Genomic DNA, 26,922 nt, shown 5'->3' with positions numbered 1-26,922 from the left:
CTCAAACAATCAACCTGTCCTTGAGCGCCTCAACAGGCTAATGAGTGAACTTAAAAAGTCTTGAAGGATGAGACTTTAGCAGCCAAGCGGAATCAGTCGTCACCAGGCCAACCGACCCAGCCCATGGGCCCCTTTATAGCTATCATAAAGGTACCCGCGCTCCTGCTATTTCACTGCCACAGTGGCCTGTCTGGCCCGGTTTGGCTCCGCCTCCACCAAAGTTAACCTCCACACCCTATGCAGTGCCTTCAAACCCTTATGCTTTCTGCTCTCGGCCAGCCCAGCGTCCACCACCTCATCAGTGCCCCCTCTACGCGTCAAGGCAGTCACCAGTGTACTGTAGGCCATCCTATTAGAGCACCAGCTTGGACACGGCCTACCGTGGGCCCCGTCCAACCATCCCTAACCTCTTTCATCGAGACCCTGGTGAGTTTGCTCATCTTAAGATTGCCCTAGAGAACTTGTTGCCCCTTGACAGCACTGAACTGTTTAAGTACCAAGTCTTAATAGACCACCTAAGGTTGGAGGAGGCCAAAATCATAGCTGATGCCTATATCCACTCCCAGACACCCTTTACAGACACTATGATGGCCCTGAATGAGAGGTTTGGACAGCCACATCAAGAGAATCGCCACAGTAATGGAACTCACCTGACATCAGACATGGGATTGTGGCCGCCTTCGAAATTCTCACTTCAGAGTCAGTCATTGGTGGGGGTTGAAGACACTGGGGCCCAATGGAGAGGTGGAGCTGCAGTGCGGTTCTACTTTAATCCTACTGAATTTGCAATTATGTATCGCCCGTTATAATTGCCGATACTGATAGTATGTGCATGCCTGTGTGTGTGTGTGTGTGTGTGTGTGTGTGTGTGTGTGTGTGTGTGTGTGTGTGTGTGTGCATGTGTGTGTGTGGCCCCCGGGATCAAACAAAATTTTTCCGTACAAGTCTAGTGGGGCTAGCCTAGAAATCTAGACGCACCCTAGCGGCGGCAAATTAATTTGCTCAGCCTGTACGTCTAGTATCGAACCATAGGAATTTCTATTGGCTTAACACTGTGGATGTTCTCCAATCACAGCGCTCTATTTCGTTAGAGAGTCTTAAGGCGAGCTTAACAGGATAACGACATCCTGCGACGGTGAACAACAAGGAAGGTGGCTATGGCGAACGAAGAGCGGTTGTTTGAATCGGCGTTGGCGTCAACTTTGGAGGAGTTGGACTTGTGCTTTTCTTTGAAAGTAGAGCAACACAATGCACTTAAGTCATTCCTTTTCGAAGAAGGATGTATTTGCCGTTTTGCCGACCCGGATCATGGATATGGTCGTAGCACTGGCCTATTGCATGCCTAGGCAGTTTGAAAGACAATTCTCTGCCCGCCCCTTGGATTAAGCAGGTGAATGATTCGATTCCAGACTATACATTTCAATGATATAGGATGGCCCGCCAGGCTATAGTGGGGCTACATACCCACCAAAGGTCCTCCTCGCATATTATTTTTATTAGAATATTATTTCTGCTGAAAAAAACTGCTGATTTCATCTCAAGCAACAAGGTATTATGAACGCATTTAGAGATGTATTTTCTTTTTCTATGTAGCCAGTCAACGACATTCAAAAAAATGGAATATGTGGTTTGCAAAGTACTGGGAAAAGCTGACAAGCAAGCCTATTCACTTCCCTGTTAGGTAGGCTAGGGCAGCAACACACGCTGGAGAGATGCAAAACAGATGAACTTAACGTGTATTTCCTCCAAATTGCGAAAAGTTTTTTTCTGTCAGTCTGTGGTTCCTTCATAAATTGCGCAGGAAATTATCAGACAAGTGAAAGAAGCACCGGGCATAATTTGACCAGCAGTCTCCACTTCCATGGTTTATGAAACGCTATGCTGCTAAGGGATTGACATAATTTTCATTAAAGCAGTTATTTTAGAGTGCATTACGCCTTTGGTCGGCAAGCTTGGGCTTGAGGATGCTTTGGTGTTGAAGATGCTTTGGTGTTGAAGATGTTGAGTGGAAGTTGTTTCGTGGGGAAAAAAACAATTGGCTAATTGGTTGATATGGGTGTGTGTGATTGTGACAATAATAAGCAGAGAATGACATTGACCATTTTCTTTATCTAGGTTCAGGGATGTGGTGGAGGCTAAACGCAAATAAACTCAGTTTGTCCACCTCTGAAATTTGGATAAGAGACAGGCATATTTTTTCTTGCCGTTTTCAAACCTTTAGTGATACACATGTTAAAAACATCTTCACTTTGCAACCACTACACTTCCTCCAGTAGTAGCCTCCTACTTCTTTATCTACAGAATGCAGATGACACCTGCACAGAACAAATGCTTCCCCAAAATGTAATTGCGGATAAAAAAAAAAAAAACGGATGGAGACATTTCACTCGCTCGGCGGTCCCATACGAAAATGTAATACCTCCCTTTCGAAAATTCAAGACATTCCAGACAATTTAAACAAAACCGAAAGTTGTATTTAAGACTTTTTAAGGATCCGCGGGGACCCTGGTGTAATGAATAGACAGACACAATGTATTACAGAAGTAAATTGAACTGCATGAATGTTGACTGGAAAGTCCAAACATTTTTACTGGTCAGTGCACCAGTCCACATATTGTCCATCTCTGATCTATTTCTCATCTCTCTCTCTCTCTCTCTCTCTCTGCACTGTTATGATGAGATGCCCAACACCCTGCTTCACCCGTAGTGTGCAAACATAACCCATCCTGCTGCCATGCCCATTTCTCAGCACACCCAACAATCTCCTGCATCTCTGTTCAGCCTTTTGTAGCATCAAATAGGCTAAGTGAAGGGCCGTGCCTAGAAAAAGTATTCAGCCCCATGCTAAAGTTGACCAAAAAAAGCCTATTAGCTGGTTTGATTTGCATGGAGCTCATTGAGCATCAAACCAGCTAATAGGCCAACTGAAATACACACCATACCAATCTCAAGGTTTGGTGAAGGGTATGTGATGATGTGGGGCTATTTTAATTCCAAAGGCCAAGGGAACTATTTATCAGGATAGTATCATAGTGCATAGTATCCAGGATCCATTAAATAACTGGCCTTTAAAAATAAAAATCTGCCTCTATGGGAATTAAACATAGGTTTAGCATAAGGGTATGAATACTTATGCACCCTGTATTTTAATGAAGAACATTTATTTATTTATGATACATTATTCATTCACAAAGAAAATTGGTGTCCTTGAAGGTTGGATATTTTCTCATTTTTTTAATTAAGGCATTAAGATCCATTTCCAAAAGATGATTTTTTTTTTTATTCCTCTTTTTAGTAAATTTAGCATGGGGCTGAATACTTTTTCTAGGCACTGTACATGTGATGACAAATTCTTCTAATTTAACCATTTCTTCTTAATTCCCCAATATTCGAGGGCTTCTTCATTTCTTCGTATTAAGGAGGGGGTGAGCTGCTTATTACACCTCTTTCTCCACACAGTCTTTGAAGCATCTGGCATCGGGGACATACACATCCCATTTCAGTGCTCAGTTTCTCAAAAGTGTGAAGCAGATAGTTCCTAATGGCCCTACTGAGCCACTCCAGTATATTTAGCCCTTTCTCAATCCCCCTCTTCACACTGGGGTTGTGTGTTGAGTACCTTACCCTTATCTCACCAAACACCATAACCTGATAGCCTAACCCAGAGTGGTAGAGAAAACAGAGGGGCAACACTCCCATAGGAGACCGTGGAAAAAGATGGCAGCTTTTCCATGCCAGTTTCCGGATAATGGGACTTCTGGAACTGAAAACGGCCAATCACTTGGTCAGTTGTCAATAGGGCTGTCACTTTCACGGTCACTTGATTTTAACCAAATATGTACACTATTAATTTTAAACGAATTAAACAAATAAAAAGGATAGATGTAACAAAATTCACAAACAAGAATATAAGAATATAAAAGAATTCCGAAGTGCAGTAAGCATTGCGAAAGCTAAAAAGAAAATTCCCATCAATTTTACGCTCCGGAAACAGCTGTTTCAATCAGCTACTGTGCTGCTCGTGTTTTGCCAAAAAATGGAGGACAACGCGATCAACCTGTGCGACATGAGAGAGACGAGTGACAGGCCCTAATAACTTGAGGAGTTAGATGTGGAATTACTTCGGATTTTTGGTATATCAAAGTATGGAGAAGAACAAAGCGGTAGGCTATGCAAACTGTGCAATTGAGTTCTATGTAGGCGAAATTTGTTTGACATTTCTAATCGTAAACACAGACACAGATACGTTGAAGACTGCAGTAATGTTTGTCACTGATGTAATGGCAGTCCACTCGGCTTATTGTTTTTCGAGAATGTTGCACTCCAGTTTGTCATTGTATCGCAAACTTAACACCAATAAATCATCAGAAATATTGCTGGCTTGTGTCTACAAGCGCCCTCTTTACGTTTATCCTAATGCCTGTTAGTGGTTTGGTATGTATTTAGCGTTGAAAATGGAAACATCATTAGACATGAAAAATCGATTTTACAGTCAATTCAATGAACACTTATGTCTCAAAAATCGAACAGGATTTTTTCACAAAAGTGACAGCCCTAGTTGTCAATGAGTTACGTAAGGGATAACGGCCGCTGAGGTGTCCTCTTATACAGAATTAATGGACGAGGGCGAGAGGCAAAGAACTCCTCGACGCGCAGCGGAATTGCCTCCACCCGAGTCCATTAATTCCCTATAACTGGACACACCTCAAAGGCCGTTATCCTGCTTATCACCCGGTTGCCACTGTAAAGCCATGCCTTTATAGCACGCAAAGGAAACGTTTAAAAAGAAGCCTACTATTTCAGCTTGTTGTAGGCTACAACTTTCGTTGGCCCTACTACAACGATAGCATGGACAGTTAGCTTGTTTACAGTTGATTCCATTGTTGCGAAGCCTGCCTCCAGGCTCAACCGTCGTCCTACTATGGTTGTTATAGTTACCATTCATAATCATTGATATGGAACGGCGATTCAACTTTTTTTACCAGATTTACTTCATTGGTGTCCTGTTATTCAGAATTAAAAGCCACCCCTGCCAGCCAATCAGAAAAGAGTATAGGGAGGGAAAGTAATCTTATCGCCATCTAGTAGTTGCGTTCCTAGAGTTTAGCGGAGGGGATGGGATTTTTTTTTAGAAAAAATATATCTCGGTGCATATTGGGATCTTAATTTAATGCCTTCCATATGTTAGGCACTGGGGTCACCTCTATTGCTTCAAGTGGTCATACCTTATTTTTAGGATCAGCTGAATTGTTTTGAGTTTTTGTCGTAACATGGTGATAACAAACTACAGTTGCATGTGACGTCACAGGTTTGGGCGTTTAATCTCTAACTGATCAATACAGCAATTTGCTTAACTGGCTTACATATTTTTGTAATAACGGAAGGTGATGTAAACCGCGTGGTGATAACCTTTATGTCTGGATAACTGGTGTTGTGCTTCTACTCACATGAAGAGCTGGCAGTAAGTGTTAAGTGGCAATGCTAACCAGGCTAATAAACAAACCATGCTACCGTGAGTAACGCCGAAGGGTAAAGTCACGTGGCTTTTTTGTAGTTCGTTTATGAAACAAAAGGAGCAATTTTGATTTTTTTAAATAAGGCAAAATATGGTCTGGCATTTTCACAGTTAGAAGATTATTACTGTATAGACACTGAAAAATATTTTTGGTGGATAAGATGGCTGATTTGGCTTCACAGTATTTTTAAAAAAAATAGGTCTATGGGACTTAACATTGGAGCTGCTCTTCGATAGGAACGCAACCACTTGGGGCGCTGGTTCTCACTTTCCCTCCCTATTTCTTCTCTCCGGGTGATAATAGATGACACCCTCCAGCATCCAGAAATGCATTCTGCCCTCCTGCGAAACACCCATTTAGCACAGGTTTCAAAGAGGGTCGCAACTCTCTCTTTCTATTTCTCTGGCTTGACCTGATGTTAAAGGAACATGCCAACTCTTTTGGGAAATTAGCGTATTTGCTGTCCACCCCAGAGGACACATACCCTTTTTTCTGTGCGTGCAATAACCCAGTCTTGCACCAGAAAGCCTATAACTCCCTTTTAGCTCTAGGCTAGATATAGGCTAATGATGCGTTCCATTTGTCCTTTCGTCAGCTCGTTCAAACCCCAAGTACCCGGAGTTTGAATTTCCAAGATGTCTGCACCCACTTCCAGTGAATTTAGTGAATTATGCTACGATAAGCTAACGGTGTCACACTTCCTGAGTGTGTGCGCATGTATCTGTCTTGCCTTCCACACCCCTCTCCCCCCCCACCGTTTTCTCAGTCACTAACCTGTGCCATTGGGTGTGGACCTAACGTAGGTGGGCAGCATCTTGACGGTGGCATTGCCGTGCGTGTCACGGGACAGACCACGTTCCATCGCCTCGGCCATGCGCCTCTTGACCTCCAGCAGCTGGTCGTGGCTCAGCCGCAGTTTGTCGAGTATGCGCTGCCGCTCGGCGTGCTGATTGGCCAGACGGTATGCCACCGCCGTTACCATGGCGGCGCCCTTACCGCTGCCATCCTCAGAGCGCAGGAAGCGTACGTCACAGTCAGGTACCAGCCTCCGCACCATTTTATGGAGTCGCCGGGCAAACCTGAGAGAAGACGAAAACAAGGACACAAGAGCAGGGGTTGGATGGAGCCAGAAAGGGAGAAAGAAAAGCAACTGAGAGGGTGACAATAGGAGAAGCCAATGTGCTTCTTTTACGGATATATTTAACGATATCTTTTGCATTTGTTATTCAAACAACGTCAAATTTGGCACTGCACTTACTCATGCCCGTAGCAAGACACCTGCCAAATTTGAAATCAGTCTGACAAACAGTCAGCGAGATATGCGTGCCACGGACACAAGGAAGAATGACGTGAAGAATGACGTAAAAGAAAAACCTTGAGACAACCTGAGTGAATGAGTTTTCCCTCAGAATTTCCTCAATCGGGTAATTTCAGTTTGAAGCAACAGAACAAAGAAATTTGCCACTTTTTCAGGCATTCAGGTTTTGTAAGCCGTTTTGGCTCCATCTTCAAATTCATTTTGGAGGCCAAAAAGACACTAATTAGCATGCTAACAAGTTTTTATCATAGCCAAGTATGCTGCTGGTGTTTGCCAGGCAGTTTCCATGCAGGTCAGCTGCCTAGTTTTTGACCAAAACTTTACAGACTGTTGGTTTGGGCTTGGAAATGCACCCATTTTCCCTCTCATTTCCTTGTTTCTGTGAGTGAGTGTGACTGGATCAAGCACTCTTCCAGAGTGCTAGCCTGTGGGAACTCACTGAGGGTGGTTCTTGTAGACAGAGCCATCAACGCCAACGGTGGTGCGGAGCCTCTCGGCAGCCTTGTTGTCCCGGATCTGGCGCAGGACTGCGGCCAGGGTGGCGGCGCAGAGCTGGGAGGCGCGCGTGGAAACGATCTGACACACGCGCTGTGTGGCCACGCAGTCCTCCGCCGATGGGGTCAGACCCAGGCCCTGCAGGATCTGCTCCGCATTCAGCAAACCCTGATTATTCCTGCAGTGAGAGGGGAGTGAAGAAGTGACACGGACATTAAAAACAGAAGTAGTTTGCAGAACAGACAGAAGCACAAAGATAAGGGTGAAATAATCTATTCATGTATTTTATTCATTTGAAATAAATAAATAAATACATAAATAAAATAAATAAATAATCTAGGCAATAGAAAACACACTTGGCAAAACTGGCGATTAACATTTGTGTGTATCTGTAATTTGTGAAAACTTTCAAGAACAAACTAGATGTACCGCATAGCGGTACAAAATATGACCGCCGCTCAGTCCTGTACATCCGTTCCGCGAAAATAAATCACACTTCAATTTGTCTCCATATTTTACTCCATCCCCCACTCTTGAAACTTTTGTGTATGCTTGTTTGGCATGCCTGAGTGTGTGTGTGCGGCTGCACAGAAAGTAGCCTACTGGTGCTGAAAAGGTGAATAGATTGTAGAATAGCCAAAGAAGATGTAGCATTGTTATAAAACCTTTAAAATCTCTAAACAATCACAAGTAGGGCAGTTCATCACAGTTCATCCATTGCAACTGGATTGATGAAAGGTCACTTACACCTGTAGGCTACATTATATTTGGGAAAAGCAAAAGGTATCAGCATAATGTTATTTATTTATTAATTTATTTATAAACAAAAACATCTCTGTCAGTTCCATGCCATTTTCAACAGCTATCAAAAACAAAAGGTCATTTTTGGATGGATGGATTTTTTTGTGAATGTTTCTTCTTCTACAAAAGATTTTAGTCATCTTTAGTTCATGTAATACTTTATTGTCAATGCACAAATTAAGTAACAGTAGTCTGAAACGTTATTGTTAATGCACAAATTAAGTAACAGTAGTCTGAAACGAAATGCTGTTTTACATCTAACCAGTGGTGCAAATAACTGACATGTCCAAATGGGCCTTGATGAAATGCGTCGCTAGACTGTTCATACACATTTTAACGGGCCAAAGTTGAAGAGCTGTTGTCCATTATTGTTCGTGCAAATGTATGCTGATTCATGTTCCCTTGCACTGTGTAACTGAGGTCCATGGCTAGTCTGGCTTTCACCAGACCAAGCTCAATCTTTTAAGAAATCAAAAAATAAATAGCGGGCAGATCAGGCTGGGTTCACCTAGCCTAGTCCATAGGCACCCGATATTGTTTAATTTTTCATTTGAGATATCCACGCTCTGGCTATTCTAAATGCAAAAATGCATCAGGGATTTATGACAAAACTGTAACTAACAAACTAGATCCTAATAGAAAGCTGTTAGCTTCCCTAAGCTACAGGTAGGCTTATAAGGTAGGCCTATTTACAACATAAATTGTCAATAGGCTATGCTGGCAACACAAATAAAATCTCCTTTGGAAACCAATGGCTTACGCCTTACAGTATCAAGCGGACTTAAACTGCCATATCGTGGCGAAAAAGTTGTAATAAAATTCACGCAGCTCCATGAGTCAAGGAAAGCGCAAATAAAGTAGCCACTTCTAAATGGGACCCACTACACAGTAGCTTAAGGTGTGTTGCTAAAGCAGCCATAATGAAATGAAGGAGTCATTGTTTGGATACTTCACACACACGTGCTTTTTAATTTCACAGACTACAACTACCAAGCTGGAATCAAAGCCCATCGATTCCCCTCTCACACCCTGCACGCACTTAAAACAAATAAACAGGCGTCTCGTGCATCAGACCGGTGTAACGTTGGTAAATCTTCCATTGCACAGAATGATTTTTGTAGCACGTGCAACAAATGACAGTCGAAAGATACAATTACAGTGCTGCTATCAATTTGCTTGGTATAACCGCATTTATAGTTTTCTACAAATGCAATCAATCAAATTGGCCTCCATCACTCAACCAACGCTAACGGTAACATTACCTAGGTCCTTATTGATATTATAAGATTAACGTACCTGCAGTAAAAACCAAGCATGTCCGATAAACATCCTCAGATTTATTTCGGCTTCAAGAAGAAATGGGAACTAGAAAATCTAATTTCGAGGAAATTACCACCAAATTTCTGCGTCTAATTCAGCTTCAACCGTTTAACGTAGAAACTTCGTTCAAACTTTGTAACGTAGGTCTTGAAAAGGACACTTGAGGAATGTATTTTTCACTTTTGTAAACTTTATACTTTGAGATATTAACAAAAAACAAGCTTATTTTTCCCCACAGACTTTACATTAGCACTATGACATCACAATGGACTAATTAACTTGATTTGCACCTGTATCAACTTCCAGCTGCTCAACTAGGACCCATCAAAGGACCAGTTAAACTGATTGCACCTGTATCAACTGCTTTCTGCTTAACTAGGCCAACTCTCTGTGTCCATTCTACAAAGATATAAGGCACATTCCATCCAACTTTCTATCCATTCATCCTCTTCAAACCATTCACTCATCCACCCATTAAACTATCCATCAAGATCCATTAAACAATCTGCCTATCAACATCCATTCAACTTTGTCTATCAACATCCATTACACTATCTACATTCAACTTTAAACTATATACTCTGTCTCAGGCTTTAAGCATACAATCTAGCTCTCTTAAGACTACCATTTCCTCTGCCCACAACTGTTTCAAAATAAATGTCCTCACTACAATAATTCACTATTAAATAATTTAACTATTTAAACTACTCAACTATTTAACTGTTCAGCCATTTCAACTGTCAGTTGTTATCAACTATGACTCCTGCCAACTGTTTCCAAATAAAAGTTTGTTTGGCATTTTATGTTAATATACAGTATGTTTATATTTTCATGCACTGGTAATTTCCTTGTGGCCCCCGGGGACGAAACAAAATCTTTCCGTAAAAGTCTAGTGGGGCTACATACCCACCAAATTTCATGTGTACCGGTGTTTCTGTGTCCCGGGTATCGTTGACCAAAAATTAGTAGTATGGAAGTAGATGACGGGGGGGGGGGACTTTGACAATCATTATATGACTGCTTCGCTAGGGGCGGTCATAATAATAGAGGGGAGTCTCAGCAAGCTTTGCAACATCTTTGCAACAGGAAGCATAGTACAGAGCCAGCCATACACTTCAACATACTTTCGGGGGAAAACCCATGAGGGATTCTGCTCTAAATGTGGGAACTTAGACCTTGCCATTTCCACCAAACCACTAAAATGAGGACAGAACAGCAGCAACCGTAGAACAGCAGATTGTACTGACTTCTCGTTCTCGATGGCGGAGATGAAGCTTGTCTGGAAGTGTCCTGTTGTCAACAGCTCTGGTGTGGTCTTGCCCTGGAACAGGAGCTCCTCCTTGGCCATCTTCACCAGGATAAGGCGCACCAGCTCGCCCATGTACAGCCCGCTAATCATCTTCTCAAACCTTCCAGGGACAAATCAAGACAAAAGGCTGCAGCTAAAAACACTGAAACTTCATGATGACCAACATCCTTCACTGGCTAAAGTCTTTTGGTTCACACATCCTAAATAATGACAAATGATTTTACTGTTAAGTACAGTACTACTGTTACTGATAATGGATTTGGCTTAGTATTTCCAGTGGGTTAAAACACTTTATATTTACTATTTGTAACACCCTCTAAGACAAGGCAAAAAACATGGAACTTAACATTTCAATATGTATAATAAACTCATGTTTAGTGGTACTAGTGCAGTGCCCGTTCAAACATGCTATTCCTGTAGCCCAATTACATGCCTGCAGGTAGGCCTGCTTTAAAAATAGGATGATGGGGAAAAACATAATTCCAGGTAAGCATTCAATAATGAATAGGCCTACAGATAACATAACAATATAATAAATGTGAAGTGAGCAGAATTTAAGCATGGTTGCATGTGACATTTTTTACAAATAAAAATGACATTATCCTAACCGTTGCTTGTCGCTGGTTAAGCTTTGCATGTGTCGCATTCTGAGACGTACTTTAATTCGGGACCATTATCGCTCTTTTCAATTTAGGACCTTGCAGTTGGAATTGTCGTTTGCTTATTCAAAGTCTAAAGACAGCCCAAAGTAGCCTGGGCTATTCATATAGGCCTAAGTGACATCACACTGCCTGCCACACGTTGCTGGTTATGCTTTGCATGTGTGTCGCCGCTAGCCACTCCCCCTCCCACAATGCTGTGTGGGAGGGGGAGTGGCTAGCGGCGAAAGCCAATGTGCTTCTTTTACTGATATATTTAACAATATCTTTTGCATTTGTTATTCAAACAACGTCAAACACTGGCACTGCACTTTCTCATGCCCGTACCAAGGCACCTGCCAAATTTGAAATCTGTCTGACAAACGGTCAGCGAGATATGCGTGCCACGAACACACAGACATCCGGACACACAGACATCCGGACACAGTCACACAGATGCTTCTTGCTTTATAGATAGATAGATGTGTACTGCCTTTCCAGGCAGTAACCAGAACATGCTCAGAGCTGTCGCTTACAGCTGCTTGCCAGGGTTGAGCGAGCCTGCATCGATTTCGACGTCGAAAGGGGTGCGCAGGTCATCTAGCGCCCCATCGTCGCCGAAGGCGCCCCACTCCATGTTGACGCACATGCGACCCTCATCGCCCTCCACCGTCTCCAGGTTGCGCATCTCCTCCATGTAGCATGCGTTGGTGCCTGTGCCTGTGGGCGACAAATCAGCCACCTCACTCACTTTCTCTCTTTTTTTGTCTTGTTTGAAAAGTAAATCAAACTAGATGTACCGCAGAGCGGTACAAAATATGACCGCCGCCCAGTCCAGCACATTTTTTCCACAAAAATAAATCACGCTGAAAGGCCTATATGATTCTAACTGTCTCACTAAATTGCATTATCCACACTCAATTCTCACTGGTATCTGCTAGACAACAAGTACCAAAACATGATTAGTTCATAGATTTCACATGTAAAATTGATTTTATACAACCCCACCCCATCTTGCCTGTTCATAATTCTGAGAAATTCTTGAATTGTGTGCGCATGTGTACGCGTTTATGTTTATGTGTGTGTGTACTTGTGTGTTTGCCATGCGTATGTGTGTTTGTGCATGTGCATGCATGCGTATATATGTCTACTGTGTGAGTATGTCATAATGTATGATTACTGTGAATGTATGTGTGTGTGCGTGTGTATCTGTTTATGCACATGTGTGCACATGGAATGGGTTAACATGACCCCTGGAGGCAAACATACGGAAAAAATTGGTCATCCTAGGCCATAATGGGTTCTCAAGATATTCACAGAAAACTGTGTCTGCCCTACCCTATCCTTTCGGGGTCCAGTACAGCTGGGGGCTACAGATCAAAACGAAAACGATGGTTCCATGCTATCCATGTGGGGTTACATGCCCACCAAGTTTCGTGTACCCGGTCTTTCAGTGTCCCGGGAATCCTTGTTGGTGTAATGGTCACTAAATGTACACATACATTATTTTATTGTAAGGCCCCCATGAACGAAAGTTCACAAAACTTAGCATGCATTCGGAGGGTGTCATAATAATCCTACACTTTCAATTTCGTGCAGTTTTGACCATGTCAGCCAGAGATATTGTGATGAAAACACCTAATTTTTGCTTTTTAATTTTTAACTAGGTGGCTTATACATGAAATAAGTGGTAATGGGATGGGTTGACATGCCCCTTAAGACCGACATACAAAAAAAAAGGTGGACCTCCTAGGCCCTTACGGTTCTCGAGATATTCACAGAAAACTGTCTCTGGCCACCTACAGGCCAGTTGGTGTATAGTAACATAAATTAATTTATTGTGTGGCCCCCCCATGAACGGAATTCCACGAAAGTTGGCGTGCATTCAGAGGGTGTCATAATGATCCTACACTTCCAATTTCGTGCAGTTTTGACTATGTTAGGTTACAGATACCTGCGATTACAACACCACATTTTTGTGTTTAACTAGGTGGCGCTATACATGAAATGAGTGGTTAAAGAATGGGTTGACATTGCCCTTTGAGATCAACATACAAAAAAAAAAAAAAAGGTCCTCCTAAACCCTACGGTTCTCGAGATATTCACAGAAAATTGTGTCTGCCCTACCCTCCTTTCGGGGTGCAGTCCAGCCGGGGCTACAGATCAAAACGAAAAACGATGGTTCCATGCTATCCATATGGGGTTACATGCCCACCAAGTTTCGTGTACCCCGGTCTTTCAGTGTCCCGGGAATCCTTGACGGAAATTTGGACATGCGAAAAAGAAAAAAAAAAATCTGACTTTGCTTCGCTGCGCGGCGGTCATGATAAATACCTTTTATTGTTTGGAGTGGGAAAATAAATCATCAGGTGTGTCATGCTTTTGTCCCAAGGAGTGAGGCTAAACAGTGGCCCACTTGTGAGCATGACTCACCCACAATAAGGCCTATTTCGCAGTGGTGGTCATCATAGCCACAGGTCATCATTGTGCCAACGGTGTCATTAATCACAGCCACAATGTCAATGTCAAAGTCCTAAAGGACAAAGGGGAGGAAAGGGCAGTTGTAGTAAGTCAGTGTCTGGAGAAGGTATTTATTAGCTGAATAAAAGACTGAGTGAAATGAGTGAAATAGTGTAGCATTTCAAAGTTTCATCTCACCCCTCTCTTCTTAATGGCTGCTCTTAACATGCTGACAACATCTTTGCCTTCAACACCGCTAGCCTTAAACCCCTTGGTCCATGACACCAGGATACTCTGCAATGAAAAAACAAACAAGCAATGAAGGGGGGAAAAAAGTCAGCAACGAATTAAAATAAAAAAGGACAGTGTTGATTGCTACTGACATATAATTAGCAAGTGAGAGAACCCATTGCATAACTTATTGGCAAATTTGTTCTGCAGGTTCGTCTGGAAATCATCAAAAACCCGGGATCCAATCACAATCGCTTATCCAGCATGGGGCAGGCTTAATATGATGACAGATAGAGCTGTACATTCAACACAAACAATGGCTATGCTGATGGTGACAGGGTTAAACAGATATGGACATGTTTTTTTTTTATTTGGGATTGAGTAAACAACTGCATTTTAAAACCTTCTGAAACAATTTGGTAAGAGTTTAGGCCTAATGCACTTCATCAAGTTGTCAGTAAACACAAATCTTTCACCATCTAAATATTTTGGTTCAATACAAAAACAAAGCTAATGGATATCTAAATAATGGCACAACTGCATTTGTCCTTTCTAGGTTTCAGGGCTACATCCTTGTAAATAAGGGACTTCGGCAATGCTGTTAATATTTTTAATTAATGCTGTGCCTGTTAATGTATTTTTAGGTTAGGTCATATGCAGGGCAACACACTATCTCCAGGATTGTTTTAATAACTAAGGTGAGGGAACTGGAGAAGGAGTTTAGGAGGAAGGCCAAGCTGACTATAAGAACAAGGTGGAGCAGAAGTTGATTTCTGGGATTTCTGGGGCAGAACACCCAAGCCTGCAGGGGCTGCCGGCCCAGACCCAACTCTGGAAGAGAAATTGAACATCTTCTTCACCCGTTTCAATGGGGTCAGCACAACACCCACCTGGGCCCCCCCAACCCCCAGCTCCAACCCCTCCTTATCGATGAGCAGCTGGTGACCTCCACACTGCGCAGAGTCAACCCACACAAGGCCTCTGGCCCTGATAAGCTTAGAGGCAGGGTGCTAAAAGAATACTCAGCTAAGTAGCATTCTCACCAGGCTGTTTCAACACCTCCTGGACTCTGGCTGTGTACCTGACCAGTGGAGGGAATCCACCATCATTCCATTCCCCAAAAAGGCACCTGCTAAGGACCTAAAGGACTACAGACCAGTGGCCCGACATCTGTGCTGTGCAAATGTATGGAGAGGGTGGTCTGCAACCTCCCATCAGGCATGGTGTCAGACAAGCTGGACCCATTCCAGTTTGCTTATAGAGCAAGACATGGTGTGGAGGATGCAAGCCTCACACTTTTAGACACCGTCACCAAGAACCTGGACTCAGCACATCCACACACCAGGATTTTATTCATGCACTTTTCCTCAGCTTTTAACACCGTGAGCATTGATAAACTTTTACATCACCTCTCTGATCTTCAGGTTCACCCAACACTAACCCTGTGGACTAAGAGTTTTCTGTTGGACAGACCACAATTTAATGGGGTTAAATCTGCAAAGCTTATTTTAAACACTGGACTCCCCCAAGGTTGTGTTTTATCCCTAATCCTCTTCTCTGTGTACACCAACAACATCACGTGTAACAGTGAAGGTATGGCACTTTTTAAATATGCTGATGACATTGCTTTAGTTGCACCATGTCCAACATTGAAGCCCTAACTCGCCATCAGCAGGTAGTAAATAATCTGTCCCAAACTTTTGTTGAGCTCTCCTTGGAGCATCGCAAAAACGAAAGAACTATGCTGTGGGGGCAGAGACAAGGCATCGCCTCTGTTTTAGTCACTTAGTATCCAGGGTCAGCCAGTGGAACAAGTGCAAGTATTCAGGTAAATGGGCACCGAAATAGACACTTCCCTGTCCTTCTCACAACACACAGACACAACACACAAAAAAAGCACAACAACTTTTCCACCTACTCAGAAAACGTAGAACTTTTCAGGTCAGCAAGGATGTGTTAACTTGGCTTACCGCCAACTGATTATTGAATCAGTTCTCACTTTCAATAGCTCTTCCTGGTACAACCAACTCACCATCAAAACACAATACAATACGGTCACGTATGCTGCCAAAATAACTGCCCCCCATCTCAGCTGTAGAGCTGCTGTACAGCTGCTCTGTGATGTGAAATGCCAACCTTATCACAGAGGACCCCTCTCACCCCCTCCATCCAGCTACTACCATCAGGCAGGCGTTTTAATGTACCACTGGCCCATAAAAACATCTACAAGAAATCCTTCATCCCCTCTGCAATAGCCATACTGAACAGCACAAAATGAACACCACAGTCAGCTGATACTTCAACACCCCATGTCCTGTTTGTATATGTCTGTATATGTTTGTATATGAATGTTTCTTTGTGACTGGAACTTTGTCAAAGACAATTTTCTGTAACCTTGTGTAACAGACAAGTATTACCTTATCTTATCTAGTCCCTAATTCTCAGAATTATCCACTTCTTATTATGACATCCATTTACGTTCATCTGTGCTTCAATTAGGCTCCACAAAGTCATCAGCGTTAAATGAAAATTCATGAACTCTGGATGTTTTAATTCCTACTCTACTCAACCTGGGGAGGTCAAGCAGATTTTTAGAAAAAAATAATAGTAAGAAAGTATTGTGAACAATACAATGGCTGGCATTGTTGTTGACAGCAGTAAATATCAGAGACATTTTCACCATGTGTTATTGAAAGTCATGTTAAAGGGCAACTCATTGCTTAAAGTACTTCACAGGGACTAAAACCTTTCTTTCATTAACTCATTGAATGCCAAGCTGTTTTCGGTAGCTTTGTCCTAGAGTGCCAGCAATCTAGACCATTGTTGATGATTTTTGTACAGCCACAGCATATTCTGTGTTATAGCTATGAACACATACAATGGCTCGATTAAAAGGCGAGACATTAAGCTCTCGGTGGGTGCAAACCGTGTATTTCTACACCCCTCTGTTCCTGAGAAATCCCAAGCTAAACAGTGGCTAGTTTTAATCAAAATCGCTGTTTTTTTCTAGAAATGGAGATATAACGTTGCCTGTTACTTACTTGTAAACTTTCCGGAAGTGATCAAACCTGGCTTTCCACCTAGTGATAGACCCACGAAAATGGCCTGGTTTTGACCTGACGTGCATGAGTCACTGATTCGACCCAAAGCGGCAACCGAGTTATGATAAAATTTCCAGATAAAATGTCCAGATTGTGCTGTTTCATGAGTTTTCGATAGTCATATATTTCATTTCCATTCATCACAGAGTTCCCAAAATCACATATAAGGTGTGTTAGAGTGTCTAGTTTTTTAAAAAAAAAAAACGTATTACGGGGCACTCAACGAAAGGAAAAACGTAATATTACGTTTTTGGCACTCAATGAGTTAATGCAATATCTAAATTAAAACACATGATCAGTGAAGTTGGCAGAGATTTCCAATTTCCTTGAATTTGACTTGATTAAATCATGCAGCCCCAGTCCTTCACCCTGTTACTGCTGCTCACCTCATCCAGTTTGGTCTGCTGACAGGGGAAAGAGAATGTAAAGCCCAGTGGAAGCTTCTTGTCTTTGATCCCCAGCTTCTCTAGGAATATGGCCAGACACTCAACGATGTGGTCAAAAAGCTGCAATTTATTTAGCATTATTATTTAAACATATACAAAAGACAATTTCCAACAACAACAAAAACTAGAAACTGATTGATAATAATATTAATAATAATTTAAAAAGGTAATTTCCTGAATGGAGTTCATGCCAAGTCATTGAATAACTTGAATGATTTAGATCCATGCGGTTTCAAATAGTTTAATAAAAAGGTAACTCTACTCATTACTTGAGGCAAACTATGGTAACAGCTAAATAAATTATGGCAGCCAAGGATTCATGCTATACTGCACGTATTAATTCCATAATGCCATTCTTTCAGCTGTTCCCAAAGCACTTCAACCTGGTGGTTTGGTCAAGCCCATGAGCCAGAGACTAAAAAAAGTGAACATTGTGCTCTTTTTTTGCAGCCAGCGGCAAGTTGTTACAGGAAGTGGCTACCTGTGATTTATAATGAACTCCAATGGAGAGAGTTTCTGTTCTCGAACATTAAGGTAGACTCCTATTCATCCCCGAGATTACAGTTCATTTCTTCTAGTCTCTGTGACAAGTGAAGCACTCAATTGCCTTTTCAGGACTCAAAATGGCTAGTAGGGTGATTACGCCATTCACACGTCTTGCCATTCAAGTGAATTCATGATGTCCCTCTTTAGGCCAAATGATGTGGCTCAGGCAGAAACTCATAGGGTGGGATGTGAAATGAAAAGCCAAGTGTGCGTGTGTGCGTGCATCCCCTTTACCTCTGAGCCGCTACCCCTCATCAGGTCCTCAGGAATGGCGTAGATCTGATTCTCCATCTCAACTTCCTGCTTCTTGCTGTTGGAAGACACCCTCACCAGCAGAACACGGAAGTTGGTCCCGCCCAGGTCAAGTGCCAAGAAGTCTCCTTGCTCTGGAGAAAATAAGGGAGTCGGGGAAAACAATAGCCGACTGATCAATCCACACCATTGTGTCCATGTGGATGTGATTCAAGTTTGCTATGAATATTACATATTCTTGACACATTAGATTCTTTCTCTGTCCATTTCATTGTTCATGTAAGCTTAAATGATGTTAACAATAATAAACAATAACAATAATAAACACTTCACAAACAATAAAACACTTCAGATATTGTAAACAAATATTCAACCTTACACAAATTGTGAAAAACTACATTTGTTTCAGATGTCCACTCAAACACTATAGCCTTTGAAGTATGCATACCTAAGAATTGTCATGGTTAAGTTGCTACGAAGCATTTTTAACCTTCCTATATACAGCCTGGTGAATCTCTGTAAAGACCCAAATGCTGCTTTTGGACGTTCCACTCTCCACATTGTAGAATACTGAGTGTGAAAATAAATCCTTGTGGAAGAACCATGATCTTTTTGAGATCCAATATCATATCTGATATTTCTGCCTGCCTTGACAATCCACACTGGTGTTTCTGAGTAAGCCACATCCACCACTTCTGTGAACAGGGCTATGCCATTAAAACCACATGACAAAAAAAATTATTTATAACAACTTCTAAAGTTGATGATCACAGCAGCAAGAATATGTGTGATGGGAGGGGGGGGGAGTAAGTGCAAAACAGTTTTCTGATATGATGTGTGAGTCTGCCCACAGGGATACAATAAGTCTTTTATGTTTTATGCTGATTGTACTTGGGATCTAATTAAATTCTTCACATTTCTTTCACTTCCTCGTGGTGGTCTGATAAGTCAAAGTCAAAGTCAGCTTTATTGTCAATTTCTTCACATGTTCCAGACATACAAAGAGATCGAAATTACGTTTCTCACTATCCCACGGTGAAGACAAGACATATTTGACCAATTTTAAGTCCACAGACAAACATAACATTCAAGTAAACAAAAAAGTAAGTAAATAAGTAAATAAGAGGGCACATATAATAATAATGAAAAAAATAAGAGCAGCAAAATTTTGTTGAAATTGTGCATAGACAGTCAATAAAATACTAGTGCAAATACTGTAAAATACTATAAAATACTGTTTGACCTAAGTAATAAAGAAAGTGGCATAGTGGTTGCAAGTTATGTAAGAGCAGCAGAAGTGTTGTGTTTTCAGGACAACAACACCAAGTTGTAAAGTGTACAAGTGTGCAAGTGTTCAAGTGTGCAGGTGGAGTAGTGCAGGCGGCCATTGTGGGTCCAATGTCCAGGATGTTATGTAGCTGAGGGTGGAGGGGGGAGAGGAGGGAGAGAGTTCAGCATCCTTACAGCTTGGTGTATGAAGCTGTTAGTGAGTCTGGTAAAAGGGAGCAGGCTTCTGTACCTCTTCCCAGAGGGCAGTAGATCAAACAGATTGTGAGCGGGTGACTTGCATCACTCACAATTTTGGTCGCCCTTGGTGGGTGAGGTGGGGTGGTGTAAATGTCCTTCAGGGAGGGAGTGAAGCACCAATGATCCTTCCAGCTGTGTTCACTATGCTGCAGGGCTTTCCTGTTGTATTCAGTGCAGCTTCCTCCCCCACACAGCGATACAGCTGGAGAGGATGCTCTCAATGGTGCCTCGGTAGAATGTGGTCATGATGGCTGGTGGGAGCACTTGCTCTCGCCTGAGTTTTCGCGAGGGAAGTACAGGCGGCGCTTGAGCCCCTCTTAGCCAGTGATGCAGTGTTGGTGGTCCAGGAGAGGTCTTCACTGATGTGCACCCCAGGAATTTGGTGCTGCTCGCTCTCTCCACCACAGCACCGTCGATGGTCAGTGGCAGGTGTTGGGTGTGACCTCTCCGAAGTCAACAACAATCTCTTTGGTCTTGCTGGACGCTCAGCAGGAGGGTTGTTGTCCCTGCACCACGTGGGTCAGATGGTCGACCCTCCAACCTGTATTGAGTCTCGCCGCCCTTGGTGATGAGACCCACCAGAGTTGTGTCGTCAGCAAATTTCACTATGTGATTGTTGCTGTAGGTTGCAGTGCAGTCATCGCGTCAGCAGTAGTGGGTGAAGAGCGGACTGAGCACCAGGGCCTTGGGGCCCCTGTGCTCAGTGTGTGATGCTGCTTGAGGTATTGTTGCCAAACATCGCACTACTTGGGGCCTCTGACAGAGGAAGTCCAGTAGCCAGTTGCAGAGGTAGGTACTGAGTCCTAGTTTGTCAAGTTTGCAGATGAGTTGTTGTGGTATTATGGTGTTGAATGCAGAACTGAAGTCTATAAACAGCAATCTCACATATGAGATCTTTTCATCTTGATCTTTTTTCCAGGTGGGTGAGGGCTGGGTGGAGGGCAGAGCAGATTGCATCCTCTGTAGACCGCTTGGCTCGGTATGCAAACTGGAAGGGGTCCAGGGTGGGGGGGAGAATGGCTTTGATATGTGACATGACAAGCCGCTCAAAGCACTTCATGATGATGGGTGTCAGTGCCACAGGGCGGTAATAATATAAGGTTTGCATTAGCAATAAAATAAGTAAAGCAAGTAAGTAAACATTTAATTATATAGCAAATTTTCTAGCCCAAAAGGCCTCTCAAAGCACTTAGACTACACAAAGACATAGACAAAAGACATCATGAACTACCAAGTCAAGTCCATGGATGATATGGGACTGTCCTAGCATAAGCAATACAGAGCATGGTTTTGTTCCAAGGTGTACTAGTGTTGCTACTAAGGAGTGAATTAATACTTCATGCTGATGTTCAAGAGAAACCATCAAGAAACTATAAAAATCCCTTAAGATTTGGACAAAGTATAGGTTATATTGATCAAATACTAACAAATGGAAGATAAATAAAAGTTCACACATTTTCACTTCTAGGCTAACCCAGGGGTGTAATTTGTTAAATAAACAAATAAACAACTGACATGATAGTGCACCATTACATTTAGCACATGAAGCACCTGGAAAGCCTTTTCAACAGAGTACAGACTCAGAGCATGGGCTATCTGGTGACTGTGCTGTTGCAGACCAGTGCCAATGCTATCTTATTCGAACCTAGGTTATGCAAACAGCAGAGTATAGTCTATTGCGTCACAGTGCAGACCAACAGGCAGTACTATCTGAATGACTGGACTGTAACGTGCCAATAATGACTTCAGTCAACAGGCTGTATAAACAAAGGCTTGGCTTGGACTTTCCATTTCCTTCAGAGGGCTGCTTTGGCCTCTAGTGTTGCTACTGACATCTGTCTAGCACCATTTCTGTTACCCACTTTGGCCATTAGTCTGCAACAATTTCCCCACTCTTGACTCCCTCCCCCAGCAGGCCTATCTAACTACTTCACTCAACATGGAAAGTGCTTGTCCTAAATGACAAAATAACATGCTGTGGCTGATGGCAAAAGACCAGAGAGAGAAGGCTCTCATTAAGACAGTTGGTTGAGTTAAGGACACAAGGGGCACGGCTCAGAGACACAGGGCCAGCATAGAGACATCCATTGAGGGAGCTTTATTTCCATTTTGAACACAGCTACCTGATGCCAATTGAAATGAGCATGATTTTGTGTGGAGGAGCCTGCAAAATCACAATAGTTAGGAAAATAGAAGAAAACTAATGACATAAATTTCAAGCAAAATTGTCCAAACAAGGAGCCAAGTCTCATTAATCAACACAATCAAATGAGCTGAATGACTGTTAATTCGCTTTGGCTTGTATATTAAGAACACTTATCTGAAATAAATCATTGCTATCATTGCAAACAAGGTGTTTGGGTGCTCTGAAAATGAGAACCAAAATGATTTTTTAGACTTGTAGGGTCTGCTGTTCAGACCCTGAAGGGATTTATTTTCTGTTCATTGCTTTTTGTGAGTGTTTCTACTTATCTCAGTAAGGAAAATAAATCAAGAGCCTATGTTGAGTACAAATATGTCATCTGAAGGCTTAAACAGAGCCCAGCCAAAAACGCCAATACAATTTGTATCAACTTTGAGGGACAGCTATGACAATGCAGGATTATCCAGACCAAACGTGACAATTTTGCTACATACTATTCCTATTTATGTACCAGCATGCAAAATTTGAGCCTCCTGCATGGTTTAGTTCTTGCGCTGTGGGCTTGTGAACTTTGACAAAAAAAAGAGGCCGAACAAAATCGACACCCCCCTGTGAAACTGGCTGTATCTTGGAAAGTATTGATCTTACATAACAGTAATTTTACAGTGCGTCTCCTGGGTAACATAGGTACACCTGGTAATTTTTTTTAGAACTTTTTTGAGCCCTAAGTGCGTGGGCCCTGGTTGAATTGGATTGACGAATGGAATGACCCCTATATATATATATATATATATATATATATATATATATATATATATATATAACAGGAACAGGACTGACATCTCACATCTCAGATATTCAACAGACAAACCTTTCAGTAGATAAATATATTGCCTAATTTGAACATTTTAAATAATTGAAAATTAAACTATATATTTAAATCAACTAATGCAGTTATTGGTTAGCAAATGAAATGCTCTCACAATAAATTACCTCAAAATACATAGTGGACAAATTCAAACTAACTCCCACATCTGGTTTAGATTAGGGCTGGGATAAATGATTATTTTTTAAACGATTAATCTAGCGATTATTTTTTCGATGGATCGATTAATCGTTCCAAAAATTCATTTTTTCAGTCCGATTTGATTTCGATTCGATTATCGATTATCTCCCCATTAATTCACTAATAGCAACTTATACATGTTTATTTACATATCTGAATGAAAAAAAAATGAATTCTTTTAACATTGCAATATATGTTTATTGCTCTTAAGATTCCAAAATAAAAGACTATACAAGTGCAAAGTAATGCATTCTTAGTCAGAGGTAGCATTCAATAAAGTTCAGTAGTGTAGGCCTATGTCTAATTGAGTGACTGTCATTTTAAGACGTTCGTGTGGGAATCCTTGCAATTAACATTAACACAGTTAATGCTGCTGATGTGTGGATGCAATTCATAATGTAGTTAGTTCAAATAACGGTTCGTACTTCTCCTTTGGACAAGCACTTTTGAGTCTTGGAAAACACTTTTCCATTTACATCGGGATTTTGCAAACATTCAGAGTCAATAAAATGAGTCCTGCATGAATAATCCAATACAAGCAGCTGCAAGTAAGCATGCTAAACTTGACATCAAACAGTATTCTAACGTTAGCTCTGAGATACTGCTTGATTGCATACTGTAAATTAACTTAGTTTAGTCTCCCTCAATGTACTGTGTTGCAGAGTTTTACTTTAACTTTAATGCAGTTTTGAACAAGCGCAGCATGGTCAATGATGCTAAAAGCGGATTTAATAGCAATTTAGCCCACTGTGTTCTATGCAGTGCTTCTATGTGGCAACAATGCAATCGTGAATATTTTGTTAAATGCACATGCAGAGGAGGAGCGATATGAGGAGGAGCAGTGGGCTCGTAACGAGAGAGCGCGGGCGGGGAAAGGTAAGGCTGTGTGAGTTAAAAGTGCAGCTCAATGAAATTATTTTATCTTATCTTTAATTTAAATAGTAGGCCTACAACATAGAACATCAATGTGTGGTGGCCGGTTTTGATTTCGTGGTGCCCAGCCACAGATTAGTCAACGTATGGAAAACACTGAAGGTGTAAAATTAAAAATATTTAGCAGCACACGTTATGCTTGACGAATCGACGCTCATATTTTGCATCGACGTCATCGATTACGTCGACGCGTTGTCCCAGCCCTAGTTTAGATCATTCTATGTTTAGACTGACAACAGTGCATATCAGTTTCACATCAAATCATATGGTCTGAATATCTACCAGTTTTTTTCCCCTCCAAGGAGTTGCTAAACATAAGAAAAAATTTAGTTGACTCATTAAAAGGTCATTAAAGTTTAACAGTGCCCAGGGGAGAGGAAGAGAACAGGGAAGTCTCATGGGCCTGATCGCAATAATACAGTATAAAATTGGAGGATAATCCTCACCGGTTCCATCAGGGGTGGAGCGCACAAATGTGGGCAGCATCTTCACAGCAGCTGTGGGGCTCGTGTCCCGACCCAGGCCGCGGTCCATCTCACGGCGGAAACGCAATGATACGTCCATCAGATTCTCCTCAGACAGACGCAGGTGGTACAGATACTTGTCAACCTGAAGAAAGACAGTGAAATGTTAATAATAATAATAATAATAATAATAATAATAATAATAATAATAATAACAACAACAACAACTTTGATTTATAGAGTGCCTTTCAAGATACCCAAGGTCGCTTAGCAAGAAAACAAAAAAGGAGGGGTATGGAAGGGGGGTTAGAAGTCAAAGGCCTCAGTGAATACTCAGAATCAGTTTTCTATTGATAATCACTGTGCCATGTATGGTGTGTGTACAAAGAAAAAATTGGTGTTTGCAGAGCGATTTCTTTTCCATGACTTAGCTCAATTAATCACAGGCCACACAGATATGTCTATTGATAAACAATACTTGCTGCTGTTTTGGAAACAGATAGTCTAACAGATGCATCACTTGAAGACAGACTTTTTTCCACAAAAATAAATCACGCTGAAAGGCCTATATGATTCTAACTGTCTCACTAAATTGCATTATCCACACTTAATTCTCACTGGTATCTGCTAGACAACAAGTACCAAAACATGATTAGTTCATAGATTTCACATGTAAAATTGATTTTATACAACCCCACCCCCATCTTGCCTGTTCATAATTCTGAGAAATTCTTGAATTGTGTGCATGTACACATTTATGTTTATGTGTGTGTGTGAGTGTGTGTGTGTGTGTGTGTGTGTTTGCTTGTGTGTTTGCCTCATGTGATATGTTTGTGCATGTGCATGCATGCGTACATATGTCTACTGTGTGAGTATGTGTATACGTATGATTACTGTGAATGTATATGTGTGCGTGTGTATCTGTTTATGCACATGTGTGCACATGGAATGGGTTAACATGACCCCTGGAGGCAAAATTGGTCATCCTAGGGTCCCACGGTTCTCAAGATATTCACAGAAAACTGTGTCTGCCCCACCCTCCTTTGGGGGTGCAGTACAGCAGGGGGGCTACAGATCAAAACGAAAAACGCTGGTGTCATGCTATCCATGTGGGGTTACATCCCACCAAGTTTAGGTACCCGGTCTTTTTCAGTGTCCCGGGAATCCTTGTTGGTGTACGGTCACTAAATGTACACATGACAAATAAGCCTGAAAAAGGAATTTAAAAAAACTTCAAATATCATCCTAAAAAGTGTTTATATGTGTTGCTGTATCTCTAAACTTGACTAATATACATTTTTTTTCAAAAAAAGGGAAAATATATATTTATATGTCAATTTGTCATGTTAGTGCCTAAAATTGTCATATGGTGTGGCGAAAATAATTTGAAATAATAGATACTTTAGATTAGATGTTAGTCACTGTACATTTTAATCACGTTTGCTTTGATTTGCAACATTTCCTTGTGAATATTTAGAAGAAAACCTAAAATTTAACAAGTTATTTTGTCAAGGTGGAGAATGCTCCTAAGTGTAACCAGATATTTTAGCTTAATTCTGATATTTCTTGTAAGAACTCACTCAAAATTCTTGAGGTTCTTGCAGATACCATTTCCTTTGTGTGCTATTGATGTTTTAATGATTTTCAATTATAAAGTCTTTTTGTGACATTATTTTAATGTCACACCAAATGTTTTATGGTGTCATGCCATATGATGAACTGCACCACTCCACCATGTGTCAGAGCAAAACAGGGTTTTTAATGACAATGAAAATCATTAACAATGAATTTTGAAGTCACTGTATGAATGGTGTATCGTGTAACAGCAAAATAGATGAAAGTTTAGTATTTATTTTTTAAACTTACATGGCATGGTAACATAAAAGAAAAAAGTATAGAAATATGAATTGTACAGATTCATTTTTCCCCAATTATCACAGATTTAACAAAAAACATATAATATCTGAATTTAAAACATGTTTTACAAGAACTTTTATGTAAAAATGCAATTTGGTCATAGGGTGTGACAGAAATGTCATATAGTGTGACTTGAAAAAAGCTGTCACACCATATGATGCAGCGTCACACTATATGACATTTTGACAGTTAAGCTAATTTTCTAGACAGTTAAATACAGCTAACTATTATTTAGCATGCAACTGACCACATGGCAGCAGTGCTTTTAAGAATTCATGAAGAATATTTGTGGAAAATAGCTACTTTTTAGGCAAATGATGTCACACCATAAGACACTAAAATTTGGCCACGATTGATGATGTCCAATTCAAAGCTTTTTATATAAAAATCTAAAAAGCAGAACTCACCTCTTGACCATGCCAATTACTCCTGACATTCT

The 26,922-nt window shown here is 41.4% G+C and overlaps 1 protein-coding gene across 1 annotated transcript in view; it reads right to left on the bottom strand.

The window, feature by feature from the left end:
• hk2 (hexokinase 2) overlaps nt 1-26,922 on the bottom strand; it is a 57,462-nt gene that overhangs the window by 27,186 nt on the left and 3,354 nt on the right. The window contains exons 2-10 of the mRNA XM_048243296.1: nt 24,549-24,711; nt 18,416-18,567; nt 17,576-17,695; nt 14,056-14,151; nt 13,831-13,930; nt 11,934-12,117; nt 10,698-10,859; nt 7,274-7,507; nt 6,291-6,595 (exon numbers count right to left, since the gene is read on the bottom strand). Coding sequence (XP_048099253.1) covers nt 6,291-6,595; nt 7,274-7,507; nt 10,698-10,859; nt 11,934-12,117; nt 13,831-13,930; nt 14,056-14,151; nt 17,576-17,695; nt 18,416-18,567; nt 24,549-24,711 — 1,516 coding nt within the window. The remainder of the gene's footprint in view (nt 1-6,290; nt 6,596-7,273; nt 7,508-10,697; nt 10,860-11,933; nt 12,118-13,830; nt 13,931-14,055; nt 14,152-17,575; nt 17,696-18,415; nt 18,568-24,548; nt 24,712-26,922) is intronic.

Source organism: Alosa alosa, chromosome 5 (assembly GCF_017589495.1).
Source record: "Alosa alosa isolate M-15738 ecotype Scorff River chromosome 5, AALO_Geno_1.1, whole genome shotgun sequence".
Lineage (NCBI taxonomy): Eukaryota > Metazoa > Chordata > Actinopteri > Clupeiformes > Clupeidae > Alosa > Alosa alosa.
The sequence above is the reverse complement of the archived record's forward strand: the minus strand, read 5'-3'. Positions and strand labels throughout refer to the sequence as shown.